The sequence below is a fragment of the Eutrigla gurnardus genome (genome assembly GCF_963514095.1).
Source record: "Eutrigla gurnardus genome assembly, chromosome: 15".
Classification (NCBI taxonomy): domain Eukaryota; kingdom Metazoa; phylum Chordata; class Actinopteri; order Perciformes; family Triglidae; genus Eutrigla; species Eutrigla gurnardus.
The window spans coordinates 22052339-22066271 of NC_139938.1; the positions used below are offsets into that span (position 1 = coordinate 22052339).

Sequence of the window (13933 nt, forward strand, 5' to 3'; positions counted from 1 at the left end):
TCCAATATTAAAATAAAGAGAAAATGTTCTCCTCTAAAATATTAATGATTAATTATCAGCTGCTGTATTGATTATCAGCTGCGGTATTGATAAGGAGTCCTGAGTCTGAGGACTCGTCAGTTAGCAGGCGACAAGCCGACGGAACAGGTGAGTGTTTCTTTATGTTCAGTTTAACTGTTTTTGCATGTATTTAAATGTAAATATGTATTATATATAATTAAGAGTCTTAATCATGTTTAATCATTTTGATTATTGATTTTTCATCATGTAGTCTGATCAATCGTTCACATCAAGAACCAAAAGCAAATAAGACTGTTCCAGAATATTAAAACACATAGAATCACACCATCTTTGGAACATGTTATAGATCTATAAATGTTAAAATATATTATATTAAAGGGATTGGTTGGTTGATTGATTGATTGGTTGGTTTCAGGCATCACTATGGAGCGCCGTCTGTCGTCTCTGGAGTTTCTCCTCTCAGTCGTGACTTCACTTCTTCTCACCTGTTGCGTGGCTCTGATTGTAGTTTCATGGATCCACCTGAAGCCTGGAGGTAAATCCATAGTCTGCGTTTGATAAAGTGACCAGCTTTTATATATATATTAAACTGGTCATATACACTCAACAAAAATATAAACGCAACACTTTTGTTTTTGCTCCCATTTTTCATGAGATGGACTTAAAGATCTAAAATTCATTCCAGATACACAATATTACCATTTCTCTCAAACATTGTTCACAAATCAGTCTGAATGTGTGATAGTGAGCACTTCTGCTTTGCTGAGATAATCCATCCCACCTCACAGGTGTGCCACATCAAGATGCTGATCTGACATCATGATTAGTGCACAGGTGTGCCTTAGACTGTCCACAATAAAAGGCCACCCTGAAATGTGCATTTTTTTGCTTTATTGGGGGTCTGGGGACTCAGAACCAGTCAGTATCTGGTGTGACCACCATTTGCCTCATGCAGTGCAACACATCTTCTTCGCATAGAGTTTATCAGATTGTCAATTGTGGCCTGTGGAATGTTGGTCCACTACTCTTCAATGGCTGTGCGAAGTTGCTGGATATTAGTGGGAACTGGTACACGCTGTCGTATACGCCGGTCAAGCACATCCCAAACATGCTCAATGGGTGACATGTCCGGTGAGTATGCTGGCCATGCAAGAACTGGGACATTTTCAGCTTCCAAGAATTGTGTACAGATCCTTGCAACATGGGGCCGTGCATTATCTTGCTGAAACATGAGGTGATGTTCATGGATGTATGGCACAACAATGGGCCTCAGGATCTCATCACGGTATCTCTGTGCATTCAAAATGCCATCAATAAAATGCACCTGTGTTCTTCGTCCATAACAGATGCCTGCCCATACCATAACCCCACCACCACCATGGGCCACTCGATCCACAACATTGACATCAGCAAAGCGCTCACCCACACGACGCCACACACGCTGTCTGCCATCTGCCCTGAACAATGTAAACCGAGATTCATCCGTAAAGAGAACACCTCTCCAACGTGCCAGACGCCATCGAATGTGAGCATTTGCCCACTCAAGTCTGTTACGGCGACGAGCTGGAGTCAGGTCAAAACCCCGATGACGATGACGAGCATGCAGTTGAGCTTCCCTGAGACGGTTTCTGACAGTTTGTGCAGAAATTGTTTGGTTATGCAAACCAATTGTTTCAGCAGCTGTCTGAGTGGCTGGTCTCAGACGATCTTGGAGGTGAACCTGCTGGATGTGGAGGTCCTGGGCTGGTGTGGTTACACGTGGTCTGCGGTTGTGAGGCCGGTTGGATGTACTGCCATATTCTCTGAAACGCCTTTGGAGACGGCTTATGGTGGAGAAATGAACATTCAATGCACGAGCAACAGATCTGGTTGACATTCCTGCTGTCAGCATGCCAATTGCACGCTCCCTCAATGCTTGTGGCATCTGTGGCATTTTGCTGTGAGACAAAACTGCACATTTCAGAGTGGCCTTTTATTGTGGGCAGTATAAGGTACACCTGTGCACTAATCATGATGTCAGATCAGCATCTTGATGTGGCACACCTGTGAGGTGGGATGGATTATCTCAGCAAAGCAGAAGTGCTCACTATCACACATTTAGACAGATTTGTGAACAATGTTTGAGAGAAATGGTAATATTGTGTATCTGGAATGAATTTTAGATCTTTAAGTCCATCTCATGAAAAATGGGAGCAAAAACAAAAGTGTTGCGTTTATATTTTTGTTGAGTGTATATATATATATATGATGGATATTATTGACGAGGAGGTTGTTGGTGTTTATGTGTCGAGGTGCCATCGAGCCGACGGTGCTGAGCGCTCGCATGGCGATCACCGACGGAGCCGTTTTCTCTGCAGAGCTGCAGAACGCCAGCAGTCTGCACTTCAAAGCGCTGGCCTTCGACATCCAACAGCTGGTGAGATCATCAGCTTTTATTGTGAAAATCCATGAGGGAAGAGATCCGTGGATGTACGTGTACACACTATATACTAATATATAGTACAAGTGCACTCTGTATACAGTATAGACACTGCATTGTACAACGTCTGGTGTTAATGATGTCACAGGGTCTCTCAGTCATGTGATAACTGTCTGCCTTCTGATTGGTTGTCAGGTGTCGGAGGCGTTTCACCACAGTGAGCTCAGACTGGACTTCAAGTCCTGTCAGGTTTTATACTTCAGGTCAGATATCTGATTAATCCCATCATCACTGATCAACGATCACTGGCTGTCCGCTTTATCCTGACCATTGCCATGGCAACACGTTTTAAAGTGGGGGGTCCTGTGGGGATGATGCGTGAGCATAACGGCCATTTAAAATAACTCAATAAATCTTTAAAAAAAATATGTATAATTATTACTATTACTTTATTAATTATTGATATCAACTAACATTTAATTTATAGTTATAGAATACGAAGGTGACGACCCTCCAACAGCCCACAGCCATGTAACTGACTGACTGATTCACTGATTGATTGATTGATTGATTGATTGATTGATTGATTGATTGATTGATTGATTGATTGATTGATTGACTGATTGACTGATTCATTGATGAATGTATTGATTAGCTGATTATTGAACCTTTGAACCTATTTCCTCAGTCAGGGCAGTGTGGTGGTGACCTTTGATCTCTGGTTCAGTCACCTCATCAATGTGAAGGAGGCTGAGCAGCAGCTGGGGGCGGGGCTTCAGGAGGTCGGGGCCACAGGATTGGTGATCGACAGAAACAGCATCCAGATCACAGGTTACTCTAAGCACATGTTATATATGTTAAATGTATTTATATATATATACAGTATATATATATATGCTTTTATATGTTATAGATTATAAGTATTTGTGTGTTGACTTAATGTTTATGCAGAGAAACAAGATGAGACAGTTGCTCCGACAGTTGCTCCGACAAGCGCCAAACCTACAACAGGTGAGAAAAAAAAACATATATATATATGCTTTTAGATTTAATAGATTATAAGTATGGGCTGCACGGTGGTGTAGTGGGTAGCACTCTCGCCTCACAGCAAGAGGGTCCTGGGTTCGATTCGCGGGTCGGCCCGGGTTCCTTCTGTGTGGAGTTTGCATGTTCTCCCCGTGTTAGCGTGGGTTCTCTCCGGGTTCTCCGGCTTCCTCCCACAGTCCAAAGACATGCAGGATGGGGATAGGTTGATTGATGACTCTAAATGTCCCGTAGGTGTGAATGTGAGAGTGAATGGTTGTCTGTCTCTACATGTCAGCCCTGTGATAGACTGGCGTCCTGTCCAGGGTGTACCCTGCCTTCGCCCAATGACAGCTGGGATAGGCTCCAGCTCCCCCACGACCCTGAATACAGGATAAGCGGTAGACAATGGATGGATGGATAGATTATAAGTATTTGTGTGTTGACTTAATGTTTATGCAGAGAAACAAGATGAGACAACAGTTGCTCCGACAAGCACCAAACCTACAACAGGTGAGAAAACTCTCATTAAACATTCTTTAAACTTTCCTCAAACTCGTTTTAAACATTCTTCAAACATTTTAACATTTTAAACTCTCTTTAAACATTTAAACATTCTTCAAACATTTTAACTCTCTTCAAGCATTTTACACTCTCCCCAAAGGATCAGACATCAGATTAAACTGGATTTGTCGTTTAAAAGTCTGTTTCCTCCTGAGCCCTTTGATCTGATCTCTTTGTTCTGATATCCTCTCAGCAGCGTGTCCTCCTCACCAGATATCCTGTGCTGATCGATCGACGTGCATTCCGATCAATCAGCTGTGTGACGGACTTGATGATTGTCCTGACGCCTCTGATGAAGACGCAGCTCGCTGTGGTCGGTGATGATGTCACCAAATCTCATTTATGTTAAAGGTCACATGACAAACATTCGATCATAGAAATGACATGGGTCTGTATCTATTGATCATTGCCTTTATTGATCATGTATCTTTTGATCATGTGTCTATTGATAATGGATCTATCGATCCATGTATCTATTGATCATGTGTCTATTGATCATGTATCTATCAATCCATGGATCTATTGATCATGGATCTATTGATCATGTCTCCAGTGACGGTGTGTGATGGACAGTTCTTGCTGAGCGATCTGAGCGGATCGTTTGGTTCATCAGACACCTCGGAGACATACGCCAGCAGCAGCTTTTGTCGCTGGATCATCAGGTATGACATCATCAGTGTACGCGCTCTACACACACACTCCACACACAGACACACGTGCACACCGCACAACCCCCCGCCGCCGCCACACACACACACACACACACACACACACCATGACTTTCATAATAAAAGCTTCATGTTAAGGTGAACTCAAAGACAGAAGGTCGGTTCTCTGTGACAGTGAGGTGTGTTTTCAGAGCCGACGGAGGACTTTCTGTCCAGATCAACTTCCAGCAGTTTGAAACAGAAGAAAACATCGACACTCTGCAACTTTACGAAGGTGTCGGAGCAGATAAACACCTGATAGGTAAAACACACACACACAGTGGACGTTTTCCTCATTCACACACGTTAACTCTCATCTTTCATATGATTGGCAGCTGAGCTCTCAGGCTCCACCCCTCCTGGAACCATGTGGCTGCTGACTGACCAATCAACTGTGGAGTTCATCTCCGACGCTGTAAACAATCTGTCAGGGTTCAAAGCCGTCTACAGCGCCGCCAACCTGTCTCACCTCTCAGGTAATACTGCTCTCTGAGATGTAGACTGTAGCTGTGAGTGTTACTGGACCCAACCTGAATGTGTGTGTGTGTGTGTGTGTGTGTGTGTGTGTTCAGATGAGGAGAAGTTGTCATGTACCTTTGAGCAGGGCATGTGTTTCTGGAGGCAGCAGGATGAAGATGAGGGTGACTGGATTCGAACCAGCGGCTCCACGTTTCCGCCGCTGAGTGGCCCAAGTTTCGACCACACGCTGAGAAACAGCTCCGGTGAGATGATACAAACCGTCTGGAGATCAGTCAGGTCGACTGGATGTTGTTCTTATTGATCCGGACTGTGTGACTCTGTCAGGTTTCTACATCGTCACTCCTCTGAGTCCCGGCCAATGGCTGAAGAGCATCAGGATCCACAGCCTCCCCCTGTTGCCTAGCAACCGGTCCATGTGTCTGAGCTTCTGGTAAACGACAGTAAAACAAAGATGTCAGCATGTCAACAACAGTAAACAAACGTGTAAACAACAGGAAACAAACATGTCAACATATCAACAACAATGGACATGGACAAAACATGGACTATATACGTGGACTATAATGTAGACTATGAACATGGACTATAAACGTGGACTATAAACATGGATCATGAACAATGATTATAAACACAGACTATAAACATGGACTATAAACGTGGGCTATAAACATGGACTATGAACATGGCCTGTAAACGTGGACTATAACATGGACTAGAAACGTGGACTATAAACATGGACAATGAACGGGAATTATAAACATGAACTATAAACGTGAACTATGAACATGGACTGTAAACGTGGACTTTAAACGTGGACTATAAACATGGACTATGAACATGGACTATAAACGTGGACTATGAACATGGACTATATGGTCTATGGTTTGCAGGTTCCACATGTTTGGAGAAGACGTCCACCGTCTCAGAGTCCTGCTGTCTCAACCTGCCATTACCACAGTGTTCCAAAGAGACGGTAACTATGGCGACAACTGGAACTATGGCCAGGTGACCATCAACCTGACATCAGAGACCACGGTCAGTGACATCATACAGGAGGTCCACAGACTAATTAGTTCATTGATGTGACCAGCTGACCAATAGCCAATCAATCATTGAGCTCTGCAGGTGGTGTTTGAAGCGTTGAAGAAGAGAGGGTTTACAAATGACATCGCTCTGGATGACATCACACTGACCTCTGACCCCTGTGGCCCCGCACCCCCAGAACCAACCAATGTACCTGCTGCAACAACCCTGCCCCCTTTACCAGGTAGTTCACAGACCACACCCCTATACTGATGAGCCTGACCCCACCCTCACTCCCTCTCTGCTCTGATTGGTCCAGCTAACTGTGGAGGACCTTTTGACCTTTGGGAGCCAAACTCCACTTTCAGCTCACCAAATTACCCACAATCCTATGGGAACAAGGCTGAGTGTGAGTACAAATCTGTACTTATACCTGTACTTGTACCAATTATTCTTGTACTAATTACCGGTACTTCTCTATATATCTCTGTTTATCTCTGTACTGATCTTCACTAAGAAATTCTAAATTTTAACATGGAAAACAAACACAATCATGTAAACAAATCAATAGAAAATGAAACCTAATTTACCCATGATCTTCTGCTGCAGGTCTGTGGACTCTGCATGCCGCCGATGGTCAGAACATCCAGCTCCACTTCCTGGACTTTGACGTTGAAGCAACATATGATGTCGTAGAGGTGCGAGATGGGGCAGGGCTAAACTCCACCTTGCTGGGTGAGAACATGCGTTACCCATAATCCCAGCTTCATCAGCAGGTGTGTGTGTGCAGGTCCCTGTTCTTCAGGTAATAACTTGTTTTATTGTCCAGCGGTCCTCACTGGCAGCAATGGCCCCGCCCACGAGTTGTTCTCCACAACCAATCAGATGACAGTCTGGTTCTTTACAGACAGCTCAGGTCATGGCCGAGGATTCAGAGCCCACTTCACCTCCGGGTTCCACCTAGGTGCACCAGGTGAGCTGGATGTGTGACACTGTTTTTTTTAAGGTGGAAAGACATGTCTTCTATGTGACGTCTGGTTCAGGCATTCATGTTGTTTTTAAGGTGGACTGAAATGTTTTCTATGCTCTACTGGTTCATCCGTTCATGTCATTTTTAAGGTGGAATGAAGCGTTTTTTATACGATGACTGGTTCATGTGTTCATATCATTTTTAAGGTGGAATGAAGTGTTTTCTATGTGACATCTGGTTCATGCGTTCAAGTCGTTTTTAAGGTGGAATGATATGAGGACTCTGTGTGTGTTTCAGCATGTGGTGTTCGACAGGTCACTAATGACACCATGCAGACGGACCAATCAGCAGACAGGAAACGCGGTGAAGGTAAACACTTCGTTCTGCTTTCGGTTTGTTGAGGGTATCCTGGTTATTGAGTGTTTTTTTTTTATTCTGCCAGGTGAGGTGAGGGTGGTGGGCGGTTCTGTTGCTGTGAAGGGGGCGTGGCCATGGATGGTGTCCCTGAACTGGAGGGGGCGTCATGTGTGTGGAGCCTCACTGATTGGCCGAGAGTGGCTGCTGACCGCTGCACATTGTGTCTACGGGTGAGACATAACAATATAACGATATAACGCTATATCGTTATGTCGTTATAACGACATATCACCATAACGATTTAACGACATACCGACGTAACGATATAACCACATAACGCCATAAGGACATAACGCCATATTGCTTTAACACCATAACGCCTTAACGATATTACAATATTACAATATAACAATATAACGACATAACGACATAATGATATAATGACATAATATAACGACATCACTTCTGTATTAAACTCATCAAAAAAAGACTTTAAAATAGTAACATCATGCATTCATATATGAATGTACATATATGATGATGTTAGGTTACATACATGTTTTATATATATACATATATGTACATTCATAGATGTAGATAGATAGATAGATAGATAGGTAGATAGATAGATAGATAGATAGATAGATAGATAGATAGATAGATAGATAGATAGATAGATAGATAGATAGATAGATAGATAGATAGATAGATAGATAGATAGATAGATAGATAGATAGATAGATGTAAATGTATATTCATGTTTACCACAGAAAGAACGTCCACCTCCAGTGGTGGTCGGTCGTCCTCGGTCTTCACTCTCAGAGTGACAGCAACTCTGTGGACGTTGAGAGCCGACAAGTCGATGACATCATCATCAACAGACGGTACAACAGACGAAGCAAACAGGCGGACATCGCCATGATGCACCTGCAGACGCCTGTCAACTTCACACGTCAGTAACATGTGACCTTCAGCCGCTTACAAATCATCCAGTCATCATCAAGTGTCATTGTGCTGATAATAATTATTATAACAGTAATAATAATAACAACAGCAATACTACTACTGCTAACAATAATAATAACAATGAAGAGGGTCTCTATTGTTGGAAACAAATCAGTTCATATCATATATGTTGATATATACAAACAAAACCAGAAATCATTGTCATTTCATCTCTTGTAATAAAATATAACTGATGGATAAATGAAGTTGTGTTTTCCAGAGTTCATCCAGCCGCTGTGTTTACCTGCTGAAGGTCACGAGGTCACGGCAGGAAGCACCTGTTGGATCGCCGGATGGGGACGAAGCGCTGAGCAGGGTGACGAGCGTCCACCTCATACACACACACACACACTCACACACACACTGTATATATACTGTACTCTATATATATATATATATATAGAGAGAGAGAGAGAGAGAGAGAGAGAGATATGTATATAAATATATATAAATATCATGTCTGTCTCTCCTCCTCTCCGTCTCTCAACCTGTCTGTCTCTCCTCCTCTCAACCTGTCTGTCTCTCCTCCTCTCCTCCTCCTGTCTCTCCTCATCTCCACCTATCTGCCTCTCCTCCTGTCTCAGGCCCTCTCCCTGATGTCCTCCAGGAGGCCCAGGTCCCTGTGGTGGATCAGGATCAGTGCCAGATCCGGTTACCTGAGTACACTATCACATCTGAGATGCTGTGTGCTGGATACCTGGAGGGAGGGGTGGACTCCTGTCAGGTAGGTCCAGACCTGGATTTACCTTCAACATCAGGGGTGTATTCCAGATATAAGGCTTAACCAACTTTGAACATAACCCTGAACATTGAGTCGACCAACTCTGAGTTTTGGGTTTCAGAACACGTTCTGAATTAGTTCAATCAACTCTGAGTATGTAAACTCTGAGTAACACCTGCCGACTCATGAAACATTAGATTTTTCTAAAGGAACGTCCACACTGTGACTCTGTGGTGTAACGGTTAGCAACACTGACTACAGTTCAGAAGACAGTTTAACTCCCGTGGCTCATGAATTAGCAGAATGGAAGTTGATCATTTTCATATAGAAAAAAGAAAGTGGCTGCAGTTGAAAATTAACAATATTGACCAAATACATAGACTAAGGCATATGTATTTAATCATATTTCACATATTAAACAAAGTAGATATAAGCGGCTATTTCAACACAGAAATATCCTTAAACATTTCAGAAAACTCCTGTTCGCGAAAAATCTAAAGAGCTCTGCAAAGAATCTGGTCGCGGATTATGTCCGCTATATGAAATGTTGAAAATGTCTGAGAATATTGTTTGGATATGTGATCAGTAGAAAACCGGTAATTTTCTACTAAGTAATCAAAATCCTCTTCTGACGTAAAGCTGCTAGAATCACTTTTATTATATCGATGGTTGACAAGGAAAGGGCGGCACATTTCTCCAGAGTTAGTTCAGATTCAGAAAAGGCAGACAGACAGACAGACAGACGGACAGACATGTAGGGAGAAACTCAGGGTTTGTTGAAGAAAACCTGCCAGCGAGCAGGTAAGTTTCACAGAGTCAGTTACCATGGTAACTGACCTAAAGTTTGAGTTCACTCTCTTTCTGGAATGGAAAACTCCCCACTCCTTTCTGGAACACACCCCTGAACACACCCCAGCTCCTTGTTGACCCCGTTGTTTGTGTTCTTGTTTTTCCCAGGGCGACTCTGGAGGTCCGCTTGTGTGTTTGGACAGAGGACGCTGGACTCTGATTGGTCCGTATCTCTCTCTCTCACACGCACACACACACACGCATAGACACACATACACACACACACACGCACACACACACACACACACACACGCATAGACACACATACACACACACACACACACACACACGTGGTATAATACAGTTTTTTCCAATTGATCAAACACATTTTTGGAAACTCTGCTGTTTTTATCAGAATACTTACCACAATTCACAAACCACACAAACTGCAAAATTCCTCATATCTCCTGCAAAATGAAACACTGCAACCAAAACTACATACAGCATTATCACAATCAAACGTTGTGTAACAGTAATGGAACACTTCATTCATATAGCAGATGTGTGTCTGACCAACTACACACATAATGACAACACTCATTTTCAGGATGCATCACCATAATGCTAAAATAGTTCAAATGTAGAGAATTCTTCAGAGTGTTCACATGCACAGACATATTTGCAGATACAAGTCAGTGCAACATAATACACAGCAGATACATTTACATTGGAGTGAACATGAATCACAAAACAGTAACCTGAAAAAGAAAAATAGAGAAAAAACGAGGGAAGATTTGAACGTTGTTGTGTTCTTGGCCATGACCTCCTCTAGCATCCCCACCCCCTCTTCCTCCACCTCTCATCCCCACCCTCCCTCTTCCTCCCCCTCTTTTAGTGCTTCCTTCCTGATTGAAAGGGTAACAATTAACAATTGTTTGGCCAGGTGGCACATAGTGCTCTGTGTGTCTGTTAATAACTGTGCTATGCAGGTCATTTTAGTGCGTTAGCAAAAAGATGTAAAAGAGCACTAATGCAAATGAGGACTGTGTTCTGATTGGTCCCTGATAGGTGTGACATCATTCGGGGTCGGCTGTGGTCGTCCTCAGAGACCGGGAGTCTACGCCAGAGTCTCTGCCTTCAGCTCCTGGATCACCCAGACCAGATCCTCTTCCCCCAACTCCTGCTGCTAATCCTCATCGTCATATCCCTCATCTTCATCCTCATCCTCCTGATCTTCACCCTCATCCTCATTTTCATCCTCCTCTCCTCAGATCTAATAAAGTTTAAATCTCCAACTCAAACAATCAAAACCTTTGATCAAAGTGATTGTGTGATTGGAAGCCCAGATTCGTTTTTAATGTCAGTTCCAACCTTGACAGTGAAATATTATTAGATCCATCCATTATCAGATATAAAATAATAATATATATAAGATCAGATCATCTGTTGTTTGACATCTGCAGTGTTCCAGTTAGTTCAATAACAATTATAGGCCTATAATAGAACATCAACAGGTAACCATAGCAACAGAGAACTGAATGGTTACATTATTGCACATAGAGGATATTGATATTAAACAGTGTAACTGATCATCCATGTTGGTCTGTTGGTTTACTGCCGAACCAGCTGCTGGACCTGAACCAGCTGCTGGACTTGAACCATGGCTGCTGGACCTGAACCAGCTGCTGAGACCTGAGTTTCTAACCAACAATGGGGACAAGAGGAACATGTGGTTTTTGGAATCCGTCATTGTCATTTTGCCATTGCAGACCCACGTCAGTCATCAGCTGTCACATAAAAATGACGTAGCTTAGTGAAGTACTGATCCTCTGAGTCCGGGGCGGCGGTGGGAAAAGGCTAGTCTTTTTCTCTGAGGAAGGTTCCTAACCGAAGAAGTGACCCAGAAGCAAACAAGTAGCAGCCATGATAAGAGCAATTAGAATCAGAAGGAAAGGATGTCCAATGATCCTTTCAGATCTCCTTTAGGATACAACTGATCTTCCTTTACCAAAGGAAAGGAGATCACACACCAACCCACAATTCCTTGTGAGAGGAACATTTAAAATACCACACCTCTGCGGTACATGAAAACAAATGATATGCCTATTTGCATATTTAACAATGACTTTCATGCAGACATGGTAATATGTCCAACCTTGAAAGATGAATATCAGTGAGCTGGCTGTCCACATTAAAGATGAGCTGAACGGTTAAATTCACATTATTACAGTGTCAGTCTGTTGGATTACAGAGTTTAACAGCAGCAGGAAGGAGGAGGAGCTAGAGACCTGTTTATAGAACCAACAACATGGGGAGAAGTGGTTGATGCGCTTTTTGTAGTCCATTATATTAGTTTCTCCACGTTGACCACGTCAATCATCAGCGGGCGCATTATAATGACGTAACTCGGTGAACAATTCTCCCAACTTTCCGTCACCTCGTGACGTTTCCATCCAGCTGGAGGAAAATACGTGAGGACGGTACTTATTGGACCTGCTCAACGTGGTTTTAACGAGCAGTGAATCATCTCGCTTCGTTCTCGTCTCTGTTATGAGTTGCACATGCGCAGTTACGATTGGGCAGGATGTATGGGTCGTGTAGCGACAGACAGGCTAACCGGTGTTAGCGGGTCCGGGAGCAGGTAAAACCATATTATTTCAAATATCTGTAAACCCTAAAACTGACAACATCACACTGATCTGTGACGTGGCAAACGGTTGACAACATGACTGCAGTCAGCTGTCTGTTAGCAGTAAGCTGTGTGTTAGCACTTAGCTGTGTGTTAGCAGTTAGCGGGTTATTCGCTTCGTCACAGAGGTGTTTATGATTCTTTTTGTTGATTTCTGACGGCTTCGTATCAAACTGTCCCATTGGAAATCTGTTGATTTAAACACGCAACACACACGTACAAGTACTGCGATTCATAACACGGACACGTAGAGTAGAAGTATATTCTATATCAGTACTGTGTTTGTGTGATATCTCAAAGTACAACAACGCAATAAGTAATATCCTCCAAGCTCGGGTCCTCTACCAGAGACCTGGACCCTAAGGGTCCTTCAGGATCTTAGCTGTTCCTAGGACTGCGCTCTTCTGGACAGAGATCTGGATCTGTTGACCCTGGACTCTGCTGGACTCACTGGCTGCGAATAGTCTATTTTGCTTAAGAAGGTTCCTAACTGAAGTAGTGACCCGGAAGTAAATAAGTGGCCGCCATAAGAGCTGTTCGAATTCTCTAAATGCAAAGGAAAGGAGCTCCAATGCTTCCTTTCAATTGTGTTGATAAATGTGTGGACAGTGATCATAATTGAATGGTATTTTTTTTATTTATTTCAATCATGTTACAAATCTGACAAAAACGAAACTAAAACCACAAATGAAATGAAAATACAGCAAACGGTCAAACAGGAAGGAGGAGCTGCTGGACTGAAGCTGGTCAGTGAACAAGCTGTTTATAAAACCAACGACATGGGGAGAAGTGGACGACACGCTTTTTGTAGTCCATTATTGTAGTTTCTCCAGCGCAGACGCACATCAATTGCTGGTGCCAATCATCAGCTGTCAATCATCAGCGGGCGCGTTGTAATTACGTAGCTTAGTGAATGTCCGGTCTGCTGGTGTTGGTCCTCCTCTACCATGTCTGCTTGGTCCTCTGGTGTTGGTCGACCACCAGGTCTGGTTCAGTTTCTCAGTCTGGATCTGGAAGTCCCACAGAATCTTAGCTTGGTCATTCTCAAGCACCTTTGGAGGTGTCTTCCATTTAGACCTCAGGACTTCCAGCCCATAATACTCAGCACAGATGGTCCTGTTCACTAAGCAGCCATTTGGTTATTTAACACTGTTTACTACATAAT

General features: G+C 43.2%; 2 protein-coding genes across 3 annotated transcripts in view; both read left to right on the top strand.

Moving 5' to 3' along the window:
• Positions 1-2302: 2302 nt before the first annotated feature.
• tmprss15 (transmembrane serine protease 15) lies at positions 2303-11995 on the top strand (the record flags this gene model as incomplete). Its single annotated transcript, XM_084028226.1, has 21 exons — positions 2303-2437; positions 2636-2703; positions 3129-3271; positions 3392-3451; positions 4221-4340; positions 4581-4689; positions 4887-4996; positions 5070-5210; positions 5307-5456; positions 5539-5644; positions 6105-6249; positions 6340-6481; positions 6557-6646; positions 6847-6972; positions 7067-7221; positions 7505-7794; positions 8335-8516; positions 8790-8885; positions 9154-9293; positions 10248-10302; positions 11148-11995. The coding sequence occupies 21 exons, from the start codon at positions 2303-2305 to the stop codon at positions 11267-11269; spliced, it is 2685 nt and encodes an 894-aa protein (XP_083884352.1). The 3' UTR covers positions 11270-11995.
• A 567-nt stretch (positions 11996-12562) lies between these two features.
• Positions 12563-13933, top strand: part of ttc1 (tetratricopeptide repeat domain 1) — a 37723-nt gene continuing 36352 nt past the window's right edge. For both annotated transcript variants that reach the window (XM_084029120.1, XM_084029121.1), the window contains exon 1: positions 12563-12720. The gene's annotated coding sequence lies outside the window, so the exon portion shown is untranslated. The remainder of the gene's footprint in view (positions 12721-13933) is intronic.